This window comes from Kwoniella dendrophila, chromosome 2 (genome assembly GCF_036810415.1).
Source record: "Kwoniella dendrophila CBS 6074 chromosome 2, complete sequence".
Taxonomy (NCBI): domain Eukaryota; kingdom Fungi; phylum Basidiomycota; class Tremellomycetes; order Tremellales; family Cryptococcaceae; genus Kwoniella; species Kwoniella dendrophila.
In genome coordinates, this window is record NC_089477.1 from 860,905 (window position 1) to 886,665 (window position 25,761).

At 36.8% G+C, this 25,761-nt stretch overlaps 10 protein-coding genes across 10 annotated transcripts; 6 read left to right on the forward strand and 4 right to left on the reverse strand.

Moving 5' to 3' along the window:
* Positions 1–989: 989 nt before the first annotated feature.
* On the forward strand, positions 990–3,016 carry L201_001741 (uncharacterized protein; the record flags this gene model as incomplete). Its single annotated transcript, XM_066217528.1, has 3 exons — positions 990–1,636; positions 1,722–1,922; positions 2,035–3,016. The coding sequence occupies 3 exons, from the start codon at positions 990–992 to the stop codon at positions 3,014–3,016; spliced, it is 1,830 nt and encodes a 609-aa protein (XP_066073625.1).
* Positions 3,017–4,384: 1,368 nt separating this feature from the next.
* L201_001742 (uncharacterized protein) lies at positions 4,385–7,166 on the forward strand (the record flags this gene model as incomplete). The annotated part of the gene is made up of 12 exons (XM_066217529.1): positions 4,385–4,406; positions 4,592–4,795; positions 4,917–5,371; positions 5,445–5,522; positions 5,591–5,656; positions 5,733–6,058; positions 6,174–6,277; positions 6,342–6,363; positions 6,427–6,508; positions 6,595–6,852; positions 6,935–7,041; positions 7,112–7,166. The coding sequence occupies 12 exons, from the start codon at positions 4,385–4,387 to the stop codon at positions 7,164–7,166; spliced, it is 1,779 nt and encodes a 592-aa protein (XP_066073626.1).
* Positions 7,167–7,941: 775 nt separating this feature from the next.
* Positions 7,942–9,796, forward strand: L201_001743 (uncharacterized protein; the record flags this gene model as incomplete). Its single annotated transcript, XM_066217530.1, has 5 exons — positions 7,942–8,007; positions 8,317–8,395; positions 8,523–8,823; positions 8,921–9,338; positions 9,491–9,796. The coding sequence occupies 5 exons, from the start codon at positions 7,942–7,944 to the stop codon at positions 9,794–9,796; spliced, it is 1,170 nt and encodes a 389-aa protein (XP_066073627.1).
* A 424-nt stretch (positions 9,797–10,220) lies between these two features.
* L201_001744 (6-phosphofructokinase) lies at positions 10,221–13,791 on the reverse strand (the record flags this gene model as incomplete). The annotated part of the gene is made up of 9 exons (XM_066217531.1): positions 10,221–10,644; positions 10,710–10,840; positions 10,904–11,608; positions 11,665–11,790; positions 11,868–12,309; positions 12,400–12,469; positions 12,526–12,678; positions 12,826–13,386; positions 13,482–13,791. 9 exons carry the CDS (start codon positions 13,789–13,791, stop codon positions 10,221–10,223), a joined length of 2,922 nt encoding a protein of 973 aa, XP_066073628.1.
* Positions 13,792–14,339: 548 nt separating this feature from the next.
* On the reverse strand, positions 14,340–16,469 carry L201_001745 (uncharacterized protein; the record flags this gene model as incomplete). Its single annotated transcript, XM_066217532.1, has 5 exons — positions 14,340–14,828; positions 14,893–15,324; positions 15,389–15,795; positions 15,885–16,019; positions 16,100–16,469. The coding sequence occupies 5 exons, from the start codon at positions 16,467–16,469 to the stop codon at positions 14,340–14,342; spliced, it is 1,833 nt and encodes a 610-aa protein (XP_066073629.1).
* Positions 16,470–16,847: 378 nt separating this feature from the next.
* Positions 16,848–18,887, forward strand: L201_001746 (uncharacterized protein; the record flags this gene model as incomplete). The annotated part of the gene is made up of 5 exons (XM_066217533.1): positions 16,848–17,120; positions 17,308–17,543; positions 17,754–17,953; positions 18,117–18,376; positions 18,492–18,887. The coding sequence occupies 5 exons, from the start codon at positions 16,848–16,850 to the stop codon at positions 18,885–18,887; spliced, it is 1,365 nt and encodes a 454-aa protein (XP_066073630.1).
* Positions 18,888–18,943: 56 nt separating this feature from the next.
* On the reverse strand, positions 18,944–20,918 carry L201_001747 (uncharacterized protein; the record flags this gene model as incomplete). The annotated part of the gene is made up of 4 exons (XM_066217534.1): positions 18,944–19,613; positions 19,681–19,796; positions 19,894–20,846; positions 20,903–20,918. 4 exons carry the CDS (start codon positions 20,916–20,918, stop codon positions 18,944–18,946), a joined length of 1,755 nt encoding a protein of 584 aa, XP_066073631.1.
* Positions 20,919–21,296: 378 nt separating this feature from the next.
* L201_001748 (uncharacterized protein) lies at positions 21,297–22,966 on the forward strand (the record flags this gene model as incomplete). The annotated part of the gene is made up of 5 exons (XM_066217535.1): positions 21,297–21,662; positions 21,760–21,948; positions 22,025–22,510; positions 22,582–22,756; positions 22,833–22,966. 5 exons carry the CDS (start codon positions 21,297–21,299, stop codon positions 22,964–22,966), a joined length of 1,350 nt encoding a protein of 449 aa, XP_066073632.1.
* Positions 22,967–23,215: 249 nt separating this feature from the next.
* Positions 23,216–24,557, reverse strand: L201_001749 (uncharacterized protein; the record flags this gene model as incomplete). Its single annotated transcript, XM_066217536.1, has 7 exons — positions 23,216–23,328; positions 23,444–23,469; positions 23,544–23,624; positions 23,709–23,749; positions 23,977–24,161; positions 24,253–24,334; positions 24,549–24,557. The coding sequence occupies 7 exons, from the start codon at positions 24,555–24,557 to the stop codon at positions 23,216–23,218; spliced, it is 537 nt and encodes a 178-aa protein (XP_066073633.1).
* Positions 24,558–24,864: 307 nt separating this feature from the next.
* Positions 24,865–25,544, forward strand: L201_001750 (uncharacterized protein; the record flags this gene model as incomplete). The annotated part of the gene is made up of 3 exons (XM_066217537.1): positions 24,865–24,917; positions 25,033–25,161; positions 25,304–25,544. The coding sequence occupies 3 exons, from the start codon at positions 24,865–24,867 to the stop codon at positions 25,542–25,544; spliced, it is 423 nt and encodes a 140-aa protein (XP_066073634.1).
* Between the last annotated feature and the right edge of the window lie 217 nt (positions 25,545–25,761).

Sequence of the window (25,761 nt, forward strand, 5' to 3'; positions counted from 1 at the left end):
AAAAGGATCAGCGACGAGAGAATGATCAATTCAGCTGAATTTATGGCAATTTGTGGTTTACACGTTCGAAGATGGTAGTAAGTTATTCAATCGGTCAACCCCAGAGGCCTTTCCTTGGATTAGTACGTACTAATACTCCATAAGTTGAAAAAGCAGTGCTGATCAGAATGTGATATATAATCTGTTCCTTCTTCAGACGCAACATTCAACATTCTTTTAGTTTGATGAGCGAAAGAGCGAAAGGACTATCCCCATCATCTTGTCATCTTCGCCCAGAGAAAATTGATTGATGGTAGTTGAGTGAGATTTAGCGACATTCAAACGATTGATTGGATGCTACTTTTATTCTTCTGCATCATTGTGAAACGAAGATATGAGATATCCGAAGTTGATCCGTTTCACAAAGGATATATAAATAATTCAACTACGGAAAGGTATTGGGATATCTTAGATTCATTGCATTTATCATTTATCATTTATCATTTATCATTTATCATTTATCATTTATCATTTATCATTTATCGTTCATCATTTATCGTTCATCATTTATCGTTCATCATCAATCAGCATGCCCTGACCATCATCATGCCATAACTACGTACTATAATTTTATTATGCAGCAATCAACTGCGGTCTTCGCCGCATTTCCGAATTTTTCCCTGATGAGACGATAAACACTTGTGGTGTGGTGAATACCTCCGACGCGTTACAAGTTACCAATCAAAGGTGCACGCACGTACCTTATTCTACAATCAAACAAAAATAAAAAAAACTGTTGACATGAATACCATTCATTCTCTTACAACATCAAGCATAAAACACCAAGACTTCAGGTCGCAAAGAAGAGTGAACTGGGAAGATAGTCACTCGATGGCCACCTAGCAACTATCAACACGTTGATGCCATAATTGACGGTAGAACGATATCCAGGCATAACATCTTTTTACCCTTCAACCTTTCTCCTCGCCTTAGCAGGCCAGTTCATCAAAATGGATATAGACTCTCCACCTTCACCATTCGATCCAGACGTAACCAGAAATTCACCTCACAAACACCTGGAATTACCTGGATTCTCATCTTCATTCCCATTACCATTCAGAGTATTATTCTTAATTGGATTAGCTCAATTACTATGGGCAATAAATTTACATGTATTATATATTTTAGGATTAGATACAAGTTGGATATTGGATTTAAGGGATGACCCAGATATAGATTTAGAAGGATCATCTTCTTTAGTTGATGAACAAGTGGAACAAGGTCAAAGTGGTTCAATAGAATTGAATGTACCTAATCATTCAAATTCAAAATTACATAGAAGTATAGGAAAAAATATAATATCTTTAGATGATGAAGATTTATCTGAACCTGATACACCAATTAGACCAAATATAAATAATACACGTATTATTAGACCACAATCAAGTAAATTACATGGTCCAATATATAAGTTATTCGTATTGTATACTTTATGGTGTGGTAGTGGTTGGATAATATTTAGAATTTTAAGTCAAGGTATAGAAGAAGAAATGGAAAAATGGAGAATTATACCTGGTTTATTATGGGTTGGTATCCTAGCTGCTGTTTTCATACCTTGGAGAGGTATCGGTGAGAGAGAAAGAGCTGGATTAAGAAGGTAAATAAAATTTTCTACTATTACAGCTCACTACAACCGGATAAGATCACTGTTATGATCATGCTAATATACAAAAATCTCGCAGAGCTATGAAACGCATTCTCTTACCACCCTTGAACTCTCCTATATTCTTCTGCGATGTTATATTAGCAGATATATTGACTTCTTTTGCCAAAGTGTTGGGTGATATGTGGATATCAGCTTGCCAGATATGGATGGGTGAAATTACACATGGTAGAGTCGGTAGAACTGGTTGGGCTGGTTGGATCACCTTGGCTATGGTCAGGTAAGTTTAAAATCTGTATCATGATCACACAATTGTCTTCATGGGTAGCTTCAACTAGACAAGTGGTATCAACAAGGGTGAAAAGCTGACCAGATATATACCATATATCTAGTCTACCATATTTACTACGATTCCGACAATGTCTATTGGAGTATTATCAATCATCGTGGACATCACCCAGACCATTAGCAAATGCTTTGAAATACTTTTCGGCTTTTCCTGTGATATTCTTATCTGCAGCACAAAAAACAGTAATTAGTGAAATCGCTTCAGAAAAAGGTATTAGTGTACAAGAATTAGGTGAATTACATGATAGATGGTTTGGTGAGCACAGATTATTTAGATTATGGTTATTAGCAGTTTGTGTAAATTCTATATATAGTTTTTATTGGGATGTTGAAATGGATTGGGGATTACATTTATGTGAAATTGATACTTGGTTAGGTCCAAAAGGTAATAGAAAAGATGTAGCTTTGGGTTTATTAGGTTCACCAGGATTAGGTAATTCAAGAACTGCTAATTCAATTAGAAGAAATTCAGATAGTTTTTTCAATAAAATAAAGAAATTAATAAATAAACCACATACAATAAATCATCAAAGATCACCTTGTCCAACACCTGGACCAACATTTTCATCAGTTTCTGATTCACCTACACGTATTTCCCTATCCCCTTCATCTTCTTCATCTGCTTCAGGATCTTCGTCATCATCATCTTTAGGTAGTGGTAGTAATAATAAATCAATATTTGGATTTGGATTAAGATCATTATTATTATTACCTGATCCATTAGTTTATCATTTATTTACTGTAATAGATTTAATATTAAGATTCACTTGGTCATTAAAATTAAGTAGTCATCTACATACAATAAGTGAAATTGAATCAGGTGTATTTATAATGGAATCTTTAGAATTAATTAGAAGATGGATGTGGGTTTTCATTAGAATTGAATGGGAAGCTGTTAAAATGGGTGAAATTGCTAGATTTGGTAGATTACCAAATTCAAACAATAATAATGGGAATAACAACAACATAGCAAGTTCAAGTGGATCAACAACTACTTTATGGGAAAATAAAGATGATGATCGATAAATACCCAGTATTGTATGAGATTTCTCTTAGAATGAATCATCGCTTTATAGCCTGAAAATTAATCAATTCCCTTCATCCTTGCATTTTTACATACTTTTCGTTCTGCTTCTTGCATATATAGACTTTTTTTGGTAATCATCTTTTTTTTTATTGATTTGCATGGATTCTCTAATGATTTTTTACGAATGATATACAACAAATTTCTCTAATTTATTTGAACGACAATTTTCTGGTGATTCTGAACGTTAATTAAGATCTATGATCTATCTTTGACGTGCCATATTTGATGCGTTGAGGCTAATACAATGTATGATCTTACATCCATGCCCAAATTTGTAGATTGGTAAGTTGAATTCAAACTATTACCATTTCCTACCAAATGCTTTCTGCAATTTGGAGGTATAAAATATTATCAGTCACTTATACAGCTTCTTATAGATCCTGACGTACCTGTACACATTCCCTAAATGCTTTGAACTCCTCTTCACACATTGATTTCGATACTTCTTGATATGATTTACCTATACATTTGCCGTATGCTATCGACTGAAAGTGGGACCAATATCCTAATATCAGCATACAAGTCCTTGCACTTCAGCTCTTGCTTTCCTTCCTGATCATTCTCCCATTCATGCAAGTGTATCCTTTTAGCTATGTATAGTATGACACGCCATTACACAGAAAAAGATGATCTACTCTCGATCGAAAATTGGTTTTCGAACAACTCGAAACGAGTTAACCTACCTGACCAGAACATGATTTTGAAGCTTTAGCCAGACTCTTCAAAGGTGTTTTATCTTTAAACGTTGCCCTTGCTGGCATTTTGTCGATTGAATGTTATCTATATCTTATTCCTATCAAGGATTTAAAGATAATGTCGATCTTATCAACGTATAGGTACCATATCTGAAAGATCCCAAAAGGATGATACCAAGCGAGTGGAGGTGAAACTTATATGCGGTACCTATTTACCAGGGACTACGGCCAAGCTAAGCTAGAGAGCTATGATGCTATGTATATATGGTTACTGGTTACCAAGCAATTGGAATTGGAATTCATGTATTCATTTTGCCTCCTATTCACTAAATAAGTGAACTTATTTATATATTATCAGTCAACAGCCTGGACATTCGTATACTTCAAAGTCAACATTAACCACAGAGAGGAAAATTGTCCCAAATCATTCATAAAAGGGTCCATCAAGATTGAATTACAGTACACCCAACCCCAGAATACAACGTTTGGACCTCCTGATCTGCTAAAATCGATACAAAACATCACATTAACTCAACTTGATATCTTATCATATTGCACGCCTGGAAACCATCATATATATTAGGAATATAAAGATATAGAAAATAGAATAAGATGTCTTGGCGAATCGGAAAGAGTGAGTCTACATACATGTGTCCGTTTTTATACCTATACAACATTATCAAGAACAAGTCGCGTAATGTCAATCATTGAAGAAGCAATGCTTTCTGACCGATCAATTGCGAGAAGGATATTTTCGATTGTACAAAAAGAACGCCCAAACTGATACTCTTTATTGTTGTTTGGTTAATAATCTCCCAGAGATAAAAGATTCAGGTCTTTTAGGAACGAAACATCATCATTCTAATACAAATTCAACCATAACACCAAATGATATTTCACGTTCAACTACACCAACACCAGGTAACCCTCATCCAGATGAAGTCGCAAGACCACCTGTAGCAAAATCTGGTATGTTAAAAATCAGAGTTACAGCTGCTAAAGGTTTGAGTTTACCACAAGGAGGTGAGTTATTGTCTGTATTGAATGAATATGCTTTACACGATATAGACCATGATAAAAGCAAAAATATAGGATATCAACTAACAATCCTGTCTTGACTATTCTCACCCTTGACACTGTATAGTCCCCGTACCAGCACCTATTCAACAAGCATTACAATCACCTTCAGCATCATCACCAAGAGTTTCATCATCATTTAGACAAGGACATGGTTTAGGTGGTGGAGTAGGAAGTACAGGTGGTAATAGAGATTCACTTCAAAGAAAACAAGTTTGGTGGTTACCTTATGTCGTATTAGAATTTGATAAAAATGAAGTTTTAGTTGATGCTTTAGGTGGTGATTTATCTTCACCAGTTTGGATGTATTCTGCAACATTTGATGTTAGTAGAATTTCAGAATTATCTGTAACAGCTTATTTAAGAACAACAAAACCACATACATTAGATTCTAGTGAAAATCAACAAAAATTATCAAATGGACTTGTTAGTGGAAGTGGTGGATTAGAACAAGGTGATGATATGGGTAATAGTGATTTATGTTTAGGTGGTATTAGATTCACACCAGATCTAGATCAAAATGTAAGTATTCGAAACACTCCAGTCTTTAACTGCCAGCGAAAATAGTGATTGGACTGACTTTCGTTATTTTAAGAAAACAACGGATGAATGGATAACTGTTTCTGGTGGTAGTGGTGCTTTCCACGTTCAAGTCTCATTCAAACCAGCACAGGTGAGCTAGAGAATGATTCCTGGCATTGATGGGAGTTGCATAAGCTCATCTCCACTTTTACCTTACAGGGTCAACCATTAACTATCGACAGTTTCGAATTACTCAAAGTCATTGGTAAAGGTTCTTTCGGTAAAGTGAGTGTTTTCTTTATTTTAGATCGATCATTTCACATTGAAAAGCTGATTAATTTTCTTCATTTACATCAAACAGGTCATGCAAGTGAGAAAAAGAGATACATTACGAATTTACGCTTTGAAAACAATCAGAAAAGCACATATAGTATCAAGATCAGAAGTTACACATACATTAGCAGAAAGAACAGTTCTAGCTCAAGTCAATTGTCCATTTATCGTTCCATTGAAATTTTCTTTCCAATCTACAGAAAAATTATATTTGGTTTTAGCATTTGTTAACGGTGGTGAATTATTCCATCATTTACAAAGAGAAGGGAAATTTAATGAAACTAGATCAAGATTTTATGCTGCTGAGTTGTTATTAGCATTGGAACATTTACATGGATTTAATGTTATTTATAGGTAAGTCGTATTCCATGCTCTTAATCATCTTAACCTACGTTATGTCCACGTTAAACACGTTCATCTCTTGTGTATGCTCATGGTCAATGGCTAATCCTCTATGACATCCCGATAGAGATCTTAAGCCTGAAAACATCTTATTAGATTACTCTGGTAATATCGCTTTATGTGATTTCGGTCTATGTAAACTCAACATGTCTGCTTCTGATACCACAAATAGTAAGTAGCATGACCTTTACTTGACCTTGCATTTGAATACTGACATCCGCTACCTGCAACACAGCTTTCTGTGGTACTCCAGAATAGTAAGCTGCTCAGATAGTAATGTCCTATCACATCTGATAAGCTGACCACCGATTACTTTATAGCCTCGCCCCAGAACTACTTTCCGGTCATGGTTATACCAAATGTGTAGATTGGTGGACTCTTGGTGTATTGTTATATGAAATGGTGAGTCAGGTTAATGATTGAGGTGGAAGGATCTTTCGCCGCAACGTGTGCTTACGTCATACTACACTTTACCCTCATCGTTTTAGCTTACTGGTCTTCCACCATTTTACGATGAAAATACAAATGAGATGTACCGAAAGATTTTATCTGATCCACTCAGGTTCCCAGATTCCGTAGGATCAGAAGCAAGATCATTATTAACTCAATTGTTGAATCGTGATCCTGCTAGAAGATTAGGAGTTAACGGTGCACAAGAAATTAAAGATCATCCATTCTTTGCTAAACATATTAAATTTTCTAAATTGTGGGCAAAACAAATTCAACCTCCTTTCAAGCCTGCTGTTGTGAGTGTGCCATCTTATCTTATCTCAATTTATTGATTCTGCTTCGCTGTGATAAGCGCTAACGATCCCTCAACGCTTATAGGCAAGTGCTATCGATACTTCCAACTTTGACGAAGAATTCACTTCTGAAGTACCTCTCGATTCCGTTGTCGACGATTCTCACTTGTCTCAAACTGTACAACAGCAATTGTAAGTTATCATGTTTATTCTGTTCATCCCTCGTACGAGCTTCAACTGATATTAAACTTTCTGACTTCAGTGAGGGTTTCTCATGGAGCGTTTCACCTCTTGGCGAGTCAGTGGGGCGATATTAGATTGCGGTGTTGTCTGTCTTGCATACAGGAGCACTGGTAACTATTGAATTAAATTAGGTAGAATTTCATTGAAATGTCTATTGCGTTTGTAGCTAGAAGGAAGAGAGAAAGATCATCCGAGATCGTCATACCATATCTTTATACCCTGTTTGCCGGTTCCACGATACATTGTTTCACAATCAATATTTTGTTCATATGTTATGTTTTTACTCTATTTTTCTTCCCACTTGATAATCAATCAACACGTTGATGATGTATTTGTGCTTTCTTCTTGTTCCTTGTTCACGACCCTGCATACATGGATCGATCATTGGACTGTTGACGTGTTCTTCATGCAAACATAATGGGGGTATATATACAGCTAACATACTCATTCATGCAAGCAACGTTCAAACCATGATAAGGAATATCCGCTTTTGTTAATCGATTATAAGCTGTACTCGAATAGGGACCGAAGGCGGATAAAGCAGGCTCCCGATTGTAGTGGTAATAGTAATATTTTAGTACCCGGCGTATACCGGATTGATGGACCGATTGGATCATATCGGTTTTCCGGACCGGATTTAATATTTTTGCGTAATCTACGTTTGTTGTTGAAAGATGTAAGATATAATTATATATGGAATGTATGCACGTATGCATGTATTTGAAGAATCTCTTCTTCAAGTTAACATCTCTCTATCATATCTGAATTCAAATACCTGTATAAACCTTCAAGCTTGTTTTATAATCTATATAAGAGCAAAATATCAGCTGAAACCAAGAAAAACGAAAAATGTCCGCTCAAAGTAAATCAACTCAAACTGCTGTTGTGTGTCATGGTGGAGTTGACTTGAGAGTTGTGAGTAGGTGATTTCCTTTAACAATGTCTATTCATCTGGTGGATGGTGCGAAGAGGGCGAAGAGGTGCTGAGAGTGGTGTGCGTAGTGCGTTGCTTGACGTGTAGATGACGTAGATTGAGAGTATAAGGCGGTTGGGTTATCATGAGGTGGTACAATCATGCTGGAGCGGAGATTACAAATGAATTCCCTAAAAAAGAGAATTCCCTTGGGCGTAGATGTGGGTTGATGGGATATGAGGACTTGTTAGCTGTCAGGAAGTAAAAGAAAGAATCACAGCTAATCACTTGCACGTTTCACGATCATATAGGAAGAAAGAGAAATCCCAGCACCAAAAGATGGTGAAGTTCAAATCCAAGTTGCCGTCACTGGTCTTTGTGGATCTGATTGTGAGTATTGATTTGCTTTTCAATCTATCATACTCACTCTAATACAATTCATGACAATGGTCATCATCGAGAATTGAACATAAACTGATAAGAAATATTTTTTTTTCTTGTTCTTTGCATAAATTAGTACATTATTACCTTCACGGAGCAAATGGTATATTTAAAATTCAAGAACCATTAGTATTAGGACATGAAGCAGGAGGAATAATCGCTGCTATTGGACCAAATGTAAATAAAGATTTTAATTTAAATGTTGGTGATAAAGTTGCAATGGAAGTTGGTGTTTCATGTAAATCATGTAAATCATGTAGAAAAGGAAGATATAATTTATGTAAAAATATGAGATTCGCAAGTTCAGCAAAAACTTTCCCACATTTAGATGGTACTTTAAGAGAATATATGAATTGGCCCGCTGATTTAGTTTATAAGTGAGTCATTTGAGTCGTATTTAATCTGTCTCATTTGATCATCTCATCATGACAATTACTGTGATACTGATTGTATTTTTTCTTTTTACTTGTTTAGATTACCACCTTCTTTAGATCTTGCTTTAGCAGCATTAGCAGAACCATTATCAGTTGTATTACACGCTTATAGAAGAGCAAATTTACAACCTGGTTCAAAAATTTTAGTTATTGGTACTGGTGCAGTAGGATTATTAACATGTGCTTTAGCAAGAGCATCAGGTTCAACTTCAGTTATAGCTGTTGATATTGAACAAGGTAAATTAGATTTTGCAAAATCACAAGATTGGGTAACAGGTACTTTCTGTTTACCTAAAGGACCAAGAGTTTCTGGATTAGAAGCTTTAACTGTTGCTGAAGATGGTTGGAAAGCTTTAAAAGCTTCAGAAGCAATTCAATCTGTTGAAGGTTTAGAAGATGGTTTCGATGCTGTTTTCGAATGTACTGGTGTTGAAAGTTGTATGCAATTAGCTCCTATGGTGAGTAGTAATGTTTTTTTTTAAAAAAAAAAAACCAAAGAACTTGATGATTATTCTATAACCATAATCACTTCGTCATTTTTGATTGTTTTTTTTTTTGGTGAGAATATACGACTAATTATTTGAATATTCCCATTGCACACGATATATAGGCCGCAGCAATAGGTACAAAAGTATTATATGTTGGTATGGGTACAAAAGTATTATCATTACCTTGTGGACCATCATTATTATCTGAAGTTGATTTAATTGGTGTATTTAGATATGCAAATACATATCCTGATGCTTTAAGTTTATTAGCTTCAGGTAAATTAGGTAATGTTGGTTCAATGGCATCACATTATTATGATTTAAAAGATGCTCAAAATGCTTTTGAAGATCTAAAAAGAGGTAAAGATCAAAATGGTAAAACTGTAATTAAACCTATGGTTGGAAATTTATCTTTAATTGGTAAATAAAATAACTGTGTCGAATCATTTTTGATAATGTAGTTTAGTCAGGTTCATTGTTATTATCCTTCCGTTTTATAACGCAAACGCAAATTACATTTGTAGCTTCTCTTTTTTTCCGGTACTCTACTATCTCATGCACATGTTGAAAAAGTATTTTCTAACCCCAACAATTGTTGGTAAGGATTACAGATAAATCAAGTGAAACTCTATGCATTCGGTTCTTTGAAACGATCCTTTTCGTTGATGTTTATTATAAATACATTCTTTGTCCATTTTCACAGCTTAGTATCCTCACAGCTTAGTATCCAAACTGGAGATTCTGTTTTCTCCTTCATTCCTTAGCAAAATAAGCAAGCGATCTTAATATCCCCCCCTTTCTTTTTGATACTTCTTGATTTACTATATTGTTCTTGTTTTCGAATCCTCAAGTTTAGGTCGAAGCTACTAAACCTTGTCTACCACCCATAATTTCAGCTAATCTTTTAATATCAGACCACCATTCGTCTTTACCTCTTCTTTTTTTCATATCAGTATGTTTTAGAACTTCATCCATTGTTGCATAAACAATCTTTGATCCACGAATAGCAATCATAGTTGCAGTTTCTTTTGAATAATTTGTTTTTTTATGATGACCTCGATGAGATGATTGAGAATTTGGTGTAGCATGATTTTCTAAAAATTGCATACATCTTAGAGATAATCTTGCTGCTCTTGTTCTATCCATAGGTGATGGTGTACCACCTTGCATTGTATGACCTAATGAAGCTGATCTAGCATCAAATAATTCTTTACCTTCTTCTTTAAATATTTTGGTTAATACTTCTGTAGTGTAAATACTAGATGATTTTTCGGATCTAAAAGGTACGCGTTGATGTTTAGCAACGAATTAGGCAATTGGGATGCACCAAGAATGACTCACTTGATTACCAATCGACCTTCACTCTTACCCTTAGCATCTAAAGAGTATCTCTTTGTCAAGAATTCTACATCTTCTTGTAACAATTTAAGTGAAATACCTTCTTCAGGAGTATATACAAGTACAGCACCAACCTATCATTGTAGATTCCACAATTAGTCAAAACAACTCCTCGAGAAACACATAAATCCACTTACAGCTAAAGCACCCATAGTAGCTAAATAACCACTCATACCACCTTGAGTTTCAACTACGAAAACTCTATTTCTACTTGCTGAAGCAGATTGTCTGATAGCATCACAAGCGTCTACTAAAGCATTAAGGGAAGTATCACTTCCCAAAGAGAAATCTGTCATTGGAACATTGTTTGAGATAGTTGCGGGTAAATGAACCATTGGAATTTGGAAACTTGGGTAATTTGATCTGTTTTCTTCTAAAATCATAACTGAGTGGAAAGCTTCAAATCCACCAATGACTAATAAAGCATCTAAAGCGTGTCTTTGGAATCCAGCAGCGACACTACCAAGATCAGCGTTTGGCAATGTTCTATTTGTACCTAATTCAGATCCACCTCTTGTTGTCCATGTGTCTACTCTCAACCATGAAAGTTCAGCTACATTGTCATCTAATAAACCTTCAAATCCATTATAAATAGCTACAGGTGTATGACCTCTATTGTGACAGAATCGTACAGCTTGTCTAGTAGCTGCATTCATACCACCAGCTGGCGCACCAACGTGGACAATACCAATTCTGAGCTTTTTGTCCTTTGGTGCTTCATCATTGACGGCAAGGGAGGAACTGATTTGGAAAGCTTGTAACATTTCTCTAAACTCGGAGTCTCGGTATGTCATTGCTTTAGCGAAGTCTTGAGTTTCAATAGCTTTGGCTACTGCTTGAGTCTAGATAATATCGTTAACACGGTTTCAAGAATCTCGATGCAGATGATGTTACTTACTTGTGCTACAGCTTCAAGAAGAGGGACTTTGGTAATCTTGTTCTCTTGAATACCAATCATATATGAAGGAGTTTCGGGGGTAGCTTCAAGAAGGGCTTGAACCGCTTGGACACCTTGAAGAGTAGGCTATAAAGGCAAGGAGGAGAATAGATCAGCTTCCATCTCATATTTAAGCCTAAGATACACATTCTTATCCATCTTACCAAAATTCTGTCGAAAGCACACGGTCTACCTCCTCTTTGAGTATGACCTAAAGTAGTAACTCTAGTATCTAAACCTAATCTTTCCACTAAGATATCTTTAACATAATCAGGTCTAATAGGTTTCAGATTTCTATCTAAAGCACCTTCAGCAACAATAACGATTGACTTTCTTTTACCAACTTTTCTATGTGATTGAAGTAAATTACACATTTCAGTTTCCCAATCATCTGTTTCTGGTGGTGATTCAGGAATAAAAATAAAATCTGCTCCCATTGCTACACCTGCAAGTAATGCTAACCAACCACAATGTCTACCCATAACTTCAATAACGAAAGCTCTTGAATGTGATGATGCAGTTGAAGCGATAGAATCGATAGATTCACAAATTCGATGTAAAGCTGTTGGTGCACCGATAGTGAGATCGGTCATCGACATATCGTTACTAGGGATAAAGTCAGCTCAAAAATTACTTGCAGACTTTTACATGAGTAGTCAAGGGACCAGAGTTACAAACGGCCTCTTGTTCACTCACTCGATAGATCCTACAAGACCGACGATGTTCAAATGTCTGAAAGTTTCTCTTTGTTCGTCGTCGATTTTGCCTACAATATAGGAATATGAGTTGAGGCCTCATAAACGAAAGCAATTTTTAGCTCACCTGTTGCGAGCAGCTCGTCCATAAGACTTCCCCATTCTCCTCTCAATTTGTCTGCACCGGTCAAAGAACCATCACCACCACAAACAGCTAAACAATCGATACCATATTTGATAAGGTTGTGGGCGGCTGCAAGTCGACCTTCTCTTGTTCGGACTGAGGTTGAAAGGTACGTCACGTCAGCTTCTGCAGACTCATTATATGTATGATTAAGGAGAGTACAGGATTGCGCTTTTCCATTTTTTTTAAACAAACAATCGAAGATGAGGAGTGTCATCATTATGCTGAAACTTTTATACTCACATGAAGGACATCTTGAACTACCAATCAAAGTACCACCTTCACCTAACCAACCTCTTACATCATCCCAACCTACTCTTACGATATATCTACCTTTTAATGATCTACCTTTTTCATCTTCTTCATCAGCAATAACCATAGATTGTAAACCGTGAGCAGCCATTTCTTCTAAATCACCTTCACCTGCACCATCTTTCAATAATTCACCAAAACCAAATGATAAGGGAGCATTTGATAAAGGTGCTACACCACTTGGATCAGTAAAGTTTACTCTATTTTGTTCTTCTCTTAAATGTGCTTCAGCTTCTGAATTTAATTGATTTGTAGCTTCAGTTAATTCAATTTGTTTTGATGGTGGTAATGATGAAAATGATACACTCTTATTGTTTGTCAAATTTGTAGGTTGTAAATTTGGTGATTGTACTGCTGATGTTGATGGTGTTCTTTTAGGTGTAGGTGCAGGTGTAGGTTCACTTGTATTTCCCCTAACTAATCCTTCCCATCCTTCTCTAATGATATATGCTTGGCATCCTCTTGCGATAGATTGTCTTACTACAGCTCGAACTGTGATGTACCAATATGAAACATCAGTAAAGATTCTTGACACACGATCAAAGCATATGATATGGTAGATATTACCAAAAGATGACAAAACTCACCAGCAGCATTCATACCAGCGGAATCACCACCGGAAGTTAAAACTGCAACATTCTTTTGTCTTTTATTTCTTGCTGCAGGACTTCTTGTACCATCATTTACAGTAGGTATTTTTACACCTTCAGCTTTATCCAATAAACCTTCTGGTATACCTTCCAGATCTTTGGTTTGGATATTTTGTCCATTTGAATCTTGTTGCTGATCAGCATCTAATTCAATCGGTGTCATAGCTTGTGATTGTTGTTCAGCTACGTGTGTTGGATTTGATGCTGTATCTGATAATGTTGAATCGATTGTTTTATTGGATAACATGATACTTGTGTATTTCCTTTTTTTTTCTTTCTGATTGTGTAGCTAGACAACAGAGAAGAGTAAGCAGAAAATCAAAATTTGTTTTGCTATAATAAAGACGTTATCATGTGTTTTTAACATATTTGGGGGAGAGGGAACATTATAGATGCCGCCGGGTTTGAACCATAAAAAAGTTTAAACTATGACGTTGCTATATGACTCATTTTTCACCGTAGGAGCACCCTTTGAATTATTTCAATTTACCCTAAAAGAGGCACTTGTTACAACACAGAGATCCCATAATAAATTGAATACTGAATCTACTTCGCTTAACATGATAGCGTTATGCAATCAAACAGGCATCGCCCATCGCATACAAAACGATACAAGAACGAGATACATTGGTAAAATACACTCAGTACAGACAATCGCTATATATATATATATATATATATGAAACGCTACATACAAAGTTGATAGTAATGTTTCCTTTCATTGGGTTACAGCATACGGAGCTGACATCATTCATGATCGGATTTGTCGCGTTATTACATGTTGTAGAAAGGAAATCAACTTTCATTATCATCAATATCCATTTCATCTTGTGCTAAACCCATTTGATCTTCAACAGATTTTTCATCTGTTTTTTCTTCATCTTCACCACCTATTATACCTTGATATATACTTGTTTGAGGTAAACCTACAACTTGACCTCTTGGTCTTTCTTTCATTAATTGTCCTACAGTATCTAACCAATGTTTTCTTGTTAAAACTAATTTCTTTAAATTATCTGGTATAGGTGGTTTTGTTGTTGTTGAAGAAGAACCTTTTTTAGGTGTTATTCCATATTTTTTAGTTCTTTTACTCCATCCACTTTCAATTGATTTTTCAATTCCTTCTAATAATGATGTATATTCATTATATGCTAATCTTTGTTTAGCAATTTCTGCTATTTTGGCTTTACGTGCCTCATTTAATGATGTTTGTTGTAATAACAATCTTTGACTCTGTCTTAATGCCGATGTAATTTCATCATCTTCTCGATTTGTTGAATCAAACTGATGCAATAGAAGTCAGCATAATCCGCGTAGTTTCACCAACAATTTGAAGCTAGACACTCACCTCATCATGCTCCCCCAGCAACATTACAGCTTTCAATTCTTTCTTCATCCTCTCTTCCAAATCGACAACGTCAACTTTTGCAGCTTCTCTATCAGCCATTTCAGCTTCTAAAGCAGATGTATCTTTCTGTTGTCCGTTTGTATCCTTCTTTTCACCAAATCCTAGCCTGCCCACTACAGCAGCGACAACCCTTTCCGTTATGCTACCTAAACCCCGTTGCTCATCTACCAAAGCATCATCGCGTAGCTCGTTCGTTGGTACGAAATGGGGTAATATGGGTGGTCCATTCGACTGTTGCAGTATCTGTTGTTGTCGTAGATTTGGCACGCTCATACGTGGAGTCGTTCCAGGTGGGTTCCCATCTTCTTCATCCCATATTTCTGTATAATGCCTTCCTCGAGCAGGTATCTCGTATGATTCAGGTGCATCAGCCTACATCAGTATCAGGCACATTGTTAGCTGAAGTCAACCAAATCTTCATTCTGCGACAGCTCACCTTAAATCCTAACATGGCCAAATCATCTTCCCTGACATCTCTCAAATACGGCTCAACACCACTCCAGAAGGTGGGAAAAGCAATTTGATTTGGTGCTTTAGCGTTACTGAAATCCTCATCTACTTCACTCTGTTTCTTAGGTCCAGGTTTCATAGGTCTTTGAACACCAGGCCGAGGCGGTATAAGTGGTCGAACAGGTATCGGAGGTAATGAGAAATCTATATGACTCGATGGACCTGTTATCGGAGGTGTAGGTGAAGATTCTGTAGGTGGTCTAGATTGTTTTGAATTGGCGAGAGGATGAGTTTGAGGTAATTTCAGTTTTAAGCCAGATGTCGAGGATTGATGAGGATGACCATGGTGATGGTGAGGAGGAGGAGAGAGATGGATCGAGCGATCGCGTACAGCTACCATGCATAGACGTTCAAAGATACAAACATAAATATAAGCTGTTGTTGACCTTTTTTATAGATGGTAATATTCAGAAATAACTTACAAGCCGCTTCATCATCACTATCAACGACTCTTTTCACTTTCTTCTTTTTAATCTGACCACCATACGTTATGGGTGTACCATGACCATGCCCAGGTCTAAAAGATGCACTTGATGCATTAGAAGGGGCTGGGGATACTATCATTCACGTACAAAAAATAAGCTGTTTGATTACCTTCCGCGATACTATGATATACATGGGTTACCAATCGACTTACAAGACGTTCTTTCTCTTTTAACTCTTACACTACTTGGACTTGCAGCTTTTTTATTCTGATGTTCGATTCTAGCTCTTTCTAAAGCCTCTAATCTCATTCCAGCTCTTTCATTAGCTTCTAAAGCTATTCTTTCCCTTTCTTCATCTTCCCTTTCTTTCCTCTTTTTCTTTTCATCCTTCTTACTCCTTGGTCCTGATGATGATGATTCACCGCCCCCGCCACCAGAAATGGCTATTCTTAATGCTTGAGCATGTTCCAATAATGAATCTCGAAGAGTTTCCAATTCAGATACAGGAGGTATTGGTGGATAAGTTGTTGAATCCATTAATTGTCGAACATGAGCCGCGTATGAAGATGGTCGTACAGGCATGGTGAACGAATAACCGGATTGAAAAAGAACCAGACTGGGTTTAAACAAGCTGGGAACTGCTATTAGCCTTGTAGGTCTGATCAAGCATAGCAATGGTCATGTATCAGTAATGAATGCTATAATATGAAATATAAATGATTCAATATGAATATAATTCTGATGGTTGATGCAGTTGTTGCGCTAAGTCGCTACAGTTAGCTTAATTAGGGTTAAACTGTATCACTTACGTAAAGACAAGCGGAAGCTATTAGTATTGTTGGACACGCGTAATTAGTCAACCCAAATTCACCATCTTTCTGTTGATCCTGATGTTGTATCATTTTATCACCTTATCTATAATCTAAATTCTCGCCATCTCTTCAAATAAGAGTAGCGAAGATGTCATCCCATATGATACCGTCAATCAGTGTAGATGGATCTTCAGCCGGTTCTGACTATGTTGACACTCCCTATCCACAAGAATCGGTTATCAGCCGTATGTTTTGTGAGCTTGAATCTGAACGAGATCAAGATAATTATCTCAACTTTATCAAGGAATACGGTGTGGTGGTTTCATCCGAATATGAAGAAGACGAACATGTCCAGTTAGTCTTTCACGAAATAATCTCTAATGCCAATATATTCTCAGCTGTTCCTCGAGTTTTAAGAAAAGTAAGCGTGTTTTCTTAAATAACTTATAACGTCTTCCGTCACTCAATGCCAATCATTTTCTGTACCGATTACCATTTTTTGTCTCATCATGACTTCCTCCTACCAACCACCATTGCTTCTCATGGTTCCCCAATTTCATTCCACTTATGTATAGCAGTCAAAATACTGATTTTCTCGACTTTTATAGCCGCTGAATACTCTAGAAGGCGTCAAATCGTTCTTAGCTCAGCCTGATTTATTTCAAATTACAGGAGAGACATGTGACGCTCAAATTTTGCGATCAATGCATATGAATTTGCATAAAATTAATAAAGCTCGTCAAGTGCTTGCGAAAGGATCAAGCTTTAGTAGATACGCTCAAGACATATCTAAAACGATAATCAGAGAAACTTCGAGCTCTGGAATTAAACCCACAGAAATTGAGTAAGTAATCGTGCTTCGTTACACTAGCTCCTGTACGATACCAATCATAATTCGTTCTTATCAAATGGCTCCCCTATACTAACTACGGATTCTACTCATTCAATTTCAATGACTTCCTTATACTAATTACCAGATCCTCCATCAGATGAATGCCTATAACAATTACTTTTAACGGGAGTAGTTTAACGTTGACTATACAACTCGTTTTAGTACCAAAGTGACAATCGCGATATCCGTACTTGAACAATTTGAACTTTACGGTTTAATGACAGTGCACTCTGATTGGGTTATTGGACTCAACCCTAAATCAATAATCGTCCGAAAAGATCAACGATCACCGCCACTCAATGTTGATCTTGCTCAATATGTCAAGAACAGAGTCGAAGAAGTGATTGTTAGCGTAACTCACTGTAAGCATTTTTATAGTTGCCGTAATTCTTACTTGGATGGTTTTTTTCCTTATACCGATTACCATTTCTACTCATTACCAATAACTACTATATCACTCCACGATCTTTTTCCCGTACAACGGATTTTATGCTGTTTGGATTACTGATAGGATTGAAATGCTAGCTACATCCGCTGCAGCGTGGTTTCCGTGGCTGCTATTCGAGGATGATTGCGGTCGTGGTACACTTGGCAAGGGCAGGTCACAGATGTACACAGCCATGAGAACTACAATGGAGATAATTACCAGAATTCACAGACAAGCATTAACTGCCGATTCCAAACACTGTGTTCAACGACCTGCAGAAATGTACCAGATATATGGAATACGCGCTTTGGGCAATATTTGGGAACTTGATATCATGTTAATGAATAATGGACGTTATGTGAGCAATTTACATTTCATTGCCTTTTACTGAATGAGTTCCTTGAGCCAGTTACCATATTATCCTCTACAATGATTTTTTAATGACATTGATGATTCTTTTTTCTCCTGTCCAGCCTATCATAACCCTGTGGACCGGTTCAGTCGCTTCACCCGCTGGTATGGCAGAAATTGGCGGTTTATTGAAATACATAAACTCTGAGCATCATATAAGACACAAAGTAATCTCGAACTGGTTATATTGCCTCAGGGATCAACAAGCAGATATGTCTCAGCTGGTCTCTCGTAGAACTACAAAAGCTATAGATAGATCAAGACCACGAAACTCTAGTAAAGATTTGACAAAACCGTATGCGCGTCAACAATCCAGAATTGCGTCTAGCAAAAGCGTAAATGAAGCTGATTCATCCACGCATGATAAGATAAAGGCAATACAGTCCTGGCTAAAGAACGTTCCTGTCACACCTTCTCCTACAATTAGTGATTCCAATCAAACCGAATCGATCCCATAGCTTAAACTCTTTTTACATATTGATACATGGTTTCAAAAATTCTCGAAAATTACATCTTAGGGTAAATTTTGCCTGATAATCTCATAATCTTCTAAACCTTCATGTACCAAACCACTTAATTTTTGTAGAGCCATTTGTTGAGTCGATAGTATTTCTGCTACCTCAGCTAAAGCTTTTTCATCTGATAACCAATTATATTCATTATTATTAGTGTTGTAATCATTATTGTTTCTCAATTTTCTTCTTCTTCTGATTTCTTCCAATTGACCCCATAATTCATTAACTTGACCTAATAATCTACCTTTTCCTATTATTCCGCTATTACCATTAACTGGTGTATTATTTCTTCCTCCGTTTCCTAATCCAATGTATGATGATGTAGAAGAAGGTTTTATAGCATTTTTACCTTTACCTTCTAATTCAGATTTGATTGATTCTAATTGTTTCTGCATTTCAGCTTCTTCTTGTTTAAAAGTCGATGAAGATTGTATTAAGGGTATATATTGTGGTGTTTGTGAAACAACATGTATTAATCTATGTAATAATTGAGTTTGTTGTGCTTGTAAATTAGACAATCTAATTGATGCTGATAATGATGTTTGCCTTGTATGTGATAATGCCGCTTGTAATTCTTTCACTCGTTGTTGATGAATACTAGCTAAATTCTCTTGCTGCTGTTCTCGTTTCTTCACATCTCCCCAACCAGTCGCCAATACAGGTACCATACTTATAATGTGCGAGAGATGTCAGCTATTGTCATGGACTGTAGACTCTACACAAATAGCTGACTTACCTATTTGGATCAGGGTTATCTCTCAAAGCCTTTGCCCACTTAGCATCATCAGTTGCATTCGCTGGTCTACCATAACGACTTGCTGTACCTTCCTCCACTACATTATAGAAGAAATACTGAGAAATCATCCGTTTACTAGCTCGTTAACCCTTACTAGACACGGCCATCCTCTCTTTTTCTCTCATATTTCATCATACAGAATAATCGACTCACCTTGAATTTGCAATCAGGACTATTACTGTCCCAAGCCCCTTGTATCTGTCTTATTCTAGTTTCGATATCAGGTTCTTGTTTAACACCGAGAGAATTTACATTTGTTGATGTTGAAGCATTCATATTATTTCCTTGCATCATCGATTGACCCATCATACTATTATTCATATTACTTTGTTGACCAAACCCACCACCAAATAATGAACCTCCACCTTGTTGTTGTTGTTGCTGTTGCTGTTGAGGTTGTTGACTTGTTGAAGCAGTACCGAATCCACCTCCGAATAGACCTCCAGCTGGTTTTTGAGCTTGCGGTTGCTGGCCGAATCCACCACCAAATAATGAACTTCCACCTTGTTGCTGTTGTTGCTGCTGTGGCTGTTGAGTTATAGAACCGAATAAACCTGTTCCACCCGTACTTGGTTGAGTCGTACTTTGCCCAAATAATCCAGTTCCACCTGTAGCTGGTTGTTGTGCTGTTGTTGATCCAAATAATCCAGTTCCAGCAGGTTTAGCAGTATTAGCTTGACCAAATAAAGAACTCCCCCCTTGAGCTGGTGCAGTAGTTGTACTAGTTGAACCAAATAAACCACTTCCTCCTGTAGCAGGAGTAGTGGTAGAACCAAATAATCCTCCGCCAGTACTTTGTTGTTGAGGTTGTTGTGTTGTTGATCCAAATAATCCTCCTCCTGTTGAAGGTTGTTGTGAGTTAGAACCAAATAATCCTGTACTTCCTGTTGTCGTTCCTGAAGATTGATTAGTAGTTGAACCGAATAATCCTCCCGACTGCTGTTGCTGCTGCTGAGGTTGTTGAGTCGATCCAAATAATGATGTTGATGGATTAGTGGGTTGACTTGGTGCTGCACCAAATAATGATCCTCCTGTGGTGGAAGAGGAAGCTTGTGGATTAGGTGTTGAGAAACCGCCAAAAGCTGGTTTAGCAGTTGAAGGGGCACCTATAAGAGTCTTTGTTAGCTATTTTAACCGAAAAAATGGATAATAAACAGCTCACCAAAACTGAACGACATGATGCTCAATTACTTTCGTCTGAATGTTCGCAATAAGGAAGCCTGATTGAGCAATATCAACAATGATTCAACAAGTAGCCAGAAGAGAATTATCAATTAAACAAAGTTGGTTGTAACTTTTGAACATGACATCTCTATCTGATCTGTCAATAATTCCATCCAAGCGTTAAACGCGACTGCCTTATCGGACATTTCGGCAATATATCCTTTTGTGGCGCTTAATCACATAGTCATAAATAGATAACATCCTCCACTTTGATGCTCCATCCCAAAATCTGGCCTTATCCCATCTATGCTAACTCAAAGGTCCATTTGCTAGAATTAAATTAACTCTGTATCCCTAATAAAAATCCAAAATTATCGATACTGAAGCTTAAGATGGCTTTGGTCGCTCCGAGGCAAGGCTACACAGGCCTGAGAGGTCTTCAGACTTTGGTTTCCTCAATTGGAACATCAAGATCCTTCACCTCTTTCCCGGTCTATACTCGCCGAAAGAGTCCGGTCGTTGGTAATTTTGTTGTATCGACGTCAAGAAGGCCAAACGATGTACATCTAGCAATCAGTATACGTATAGGGGTCAGATATAACAGCTCAGTGGTCTCAAAAAAGAGTGCTTTACCACCAGATCAACAGCTGTCTTATGATCGCCTCAGACCTATAGTAGATGATTTCGAGGCACCGATGGATTGGGCTGTAGCGTATGGTAGTGGAGTAATGAAACAGGCCCAAGTGAAACCTGGAGATGTGAGTGTCTTTACTGCATCAAACAGCATAAAATATACTAAGCAATCCGTCAGATGTATGTACTGATGGGCCAATGATCTATCACGCATCTTTCTAGCCACCATCACTTACCGACTTACTGCTATCGACATCTTCGCCGGTAGAGTTTCATACCATAAACCTACGTCAAAATCCTTCACATTACCCATTACATGCTAGATTGATGGGCCCAGGAGGTATAGCTCACGTACAAGAGAATCGGGGCGCAGGAGTCTGGTATGTTACTGATGTAAAGGTTAACGGGATAGTAAGTCTGAGCGAAATTCATTACAACGAATCCACTATCGATAGCTGATATATCAGAATTTTCCTTTACTTGATAGTCAGTCAAGTATGGTATAATATCAACATCGACTTTGATTCAAGATCTGAATGAGTGGAGAACTTTTTATTTGTCAGGTAGATTACATAAACCTACTTTACCTTTAATACTTCCTAATTCCACTTCTGAACTTAAAGGAGAAGGAGAAGCCGCAGAGGAAGGTGAAAGATTGATAAAAGCATTAGAGAATAATTTAATATCAGCATTATCATTAGCTTTGATACTTTGTCCGGAAGAATTTGAAGAAGATTATTTATGGGAAAAAATCGCTGGATTAAGTTATTCAGGTGATCCAAGAATGTCTATACCAGGTGGAGAAAATCCAGAAAAAGTTAAAAATATAGTTAAAGGTCCTGGAGCAAGAGATGGTTTTAGATCAATGTATGGTGCTTATTTAAATGAAAAAGGTGTCAGTTGGGTAAACGGTGAAAAAGAAGTATATGTGAATGGACAGAATTGGATAGGCGATGGAGATGGTTTATTGCGCGTAAGTTTTTTTATAGCCCTCGTCTCGTTTTAGTATAGAATAAAAGCTTATAATGATTACTTCGTGCTTAGCAACCTTTTACACCAGAACATCAATTAGCTTTATCCAACTCTCTACCTTTATCGTTGCGTCAAAAAGTTTCAACTCATCTCAACAACCAAGATCAAATATCATTTAATGAGAAGACACAGGATTTGACTATCAAGAATATTCAAGATCCAAAATTTAGATCTATTCTGTCGACAGGTAAGGAATTCAGCTTCTATTGTGTTTGCAATCGAACTTCTACTGATATGTGTGTTGTTTTTTGCACTTTCCGAAGAATTACGAAATATCATACATAAACCTGCTTTGAGACAATCGATAAAAGGATTATACACAGCAGGATTCACGAAAAGTTTTTGGTATGCTTTAGCTAAGATAAGGAAATGGTTCAAAGGGAGAGGTAACAAGTGATTATCATCGTAAGAAAAAGTACCTTCGTTTTCAAGTGGAACTTAGCGAAAGATCGATAAAGCGGTCGTGATGAGCGAGCTTAAAAGTGATTTGATAGATTTAGATAGACTGATACCCAGCATAATTAATACCTGATGCATGAATATATACAAATTTTTCTACTGGTCATAATAATAGTCTAATGGGATTATCCCAAATAAGGTGAAAGGGTAGGTTAACAACTTCTTATGATTATATCGACGATGGTGTCTAAGCTTTAAGTACTCTATCAAAAGTTTCACCTTTAACTGTACCACCTCTCATTGAATTTTTGACATTTTGAATGAAACCATCTCTATTCCGTCGAAGATCTTCTGCTGCTTCTGCTCGTTGTAAGAAATGAAAAACAAAAAACTTGGATTGTCAGCAAATATATCCTTATCAAGGTCGACAGTTCAAGACATTTTAATACATGGAGTAGACTAAGGAGTTACCAACCTTTGTTAAGTGGATCATCGGGATTTCTATATAATATCAAGCAAGATAAGTCAGCTAAGCTGTGGATCGTGATAAATTTCACAAGCATAATTCAGCTTACGGTTCAAGGAATAAATATTGTATACCGATCATTACTGATGAGAGGTTCAAAACAGGTTTCCAGTCTTCTCTAAGGATATTACTGTGACACGAAAACAAATCACATTTAATCAATAATTTAATATAGGATGTTGGAAGTCATCACACTTTATGGGAACATACTTACAGACAGACATTACCTTCCAGGTCAAGATTTGGATGGTAGATCTACAAGATTGATAATTCAAATTAGCCAAAGATCGACATCTGGTATGGTGTTTTCGCAGGAATCCATTCAACCTGAGAATCTGGCTAATCTCGATAACGATATTGTACTGTTAAAAACGCCTTGAACATCCTTATATTCCTCCCCAAAACTATCTCAGCCTTTCTAATATATGTATTGTTCCCCCACTTGAACATGTTTAAGATGATTATTCTTACTTTATACTCACCTTTTGCGTACATCTGACTTTAGGTGGTTCATGAGGATAACCACCACTAATTGTAAAAGTGAATTTAAATACACCACCTTTATAAATACCTTCATCTGGAGTTATTGTTAACGTGAAATTAAGTACATCTGCTGGATCTGGGAAATGTGTTGTCATTGTTGATGGTAATTCAAGTTCTGTTAAATCTGCAAATGACATCTCTATGTATCAACAACACATAACTGATTGATTGATCAAACGAGTATCAAACCATGTAATATTTTACTGGTTTCTTACCTTTTTGTACCCTTAATTGAGCTGCTGTCATCCTTGGTTTCTTCTTATTTGCTGCCTCCTCATCTTTCTTAACTGACCAAAGCTATAACATTTAAGGGGATCCACATTGTTATTTGAAGTCGTAGATTTCCAAGTGAGTCATCCAGAAGGAACGATGTGATATTGTGGCATTCATGAGTCCAGTTTTGAGTTTTGAAAAGATAAGTTGAAGGAATGGAATGACCCAAATATCAGTAACAAATTGGTGGCAAGGGGAAAGAAATCATCAGAAAAGGTTGAAGGAAAGGATTACTAACCTTGATCATTTTACCAGTGTATTCTTTTCTAAGGTCTACAAATACTCTAAATTCTTCTTCAACTTTCAGCGAATACGGAAGAGCTTATTAATATAAGTACTACAATACGAGAAGGATCAGAAATGTTAAGAGTAAATGTAGAAAGCAGCAGAGGTGGATGAGTATGAGTACTGATGAGGGTGTTTCATGTTCGAGGTCGTCATTCGCGCTTTTCTGGTGGAGGATGATTACCTCAACTTTTGATCAATATATTCAAATTACTATTTACTCTACAACTTGCATATATCAAGCATTCCTCTTCTTCAACTTTTACAGCATGGCAAGTATGCAAAATGAAGCTGGACCTTCAAGCGAAGGATGGCATACTACGTGAGTGACAATCACAATTTATCTGCTATTCTTTCCATTCAGTGAAATTTAACATCTATCTATGTCTGGTCAAGTTGATATCGCTAATACGGAAAAACCACTTTCAACTAAACAGTACACTTCGAATACCGTTTCATACACCTCAACATGCGGAAATAGCGAAAAGTGCATTAGAAGTAGACAGGGAACAGAATGGGACTTTTGTATATCGGGAATTATCTGTTGAGAATGATATGTTGATAGCGTGAGTTTACAGTCTCGCGTATCTAGCTTCATATAAACAATTGTATTCAATTAGAAAGGAAAGAAGAGAAAAAGGCGAAAAAGAAGAAATCTTCGATAAATAGCTGATCATCCCCATATTGATACCTTTATAACGGAAATAGGAAATATGAAACTTCAACAGTTAGATTATTACGTTTATCAACCAATTCATGCTTATCGTCTTTAGATTTAGTAGTTAGAACAATGTCTTCATTCGCAACTGATCCAAAAGATATACCGAAAACAGATGAAGAATTAGAAAAATTTAGAGATGAAGCTAATAGAATTAGTGGTGGGGCAGGTACAGGTATTGAATTGAAAGGTGATGGTAGAGGTGCAGGAAGTGGTGAAGAAGTTAAATAGTCGTCAATGTGGTGACAAGTCAAGATCAATGGGGGAATTCACAAGCTTTGGAACGAAGAAAAATATTCATGCCAGATGCAAACCAGAAAACCAAATTGTGAATAGCTTAGCCTGTAATGCTTTGAAATCAACTTTGGCTATTCAGAAACAGAAGAACTGGACAGGGCGCACGAGCATACATCACTGCAGATTACTCCTCAAAAGAGGACACATGATA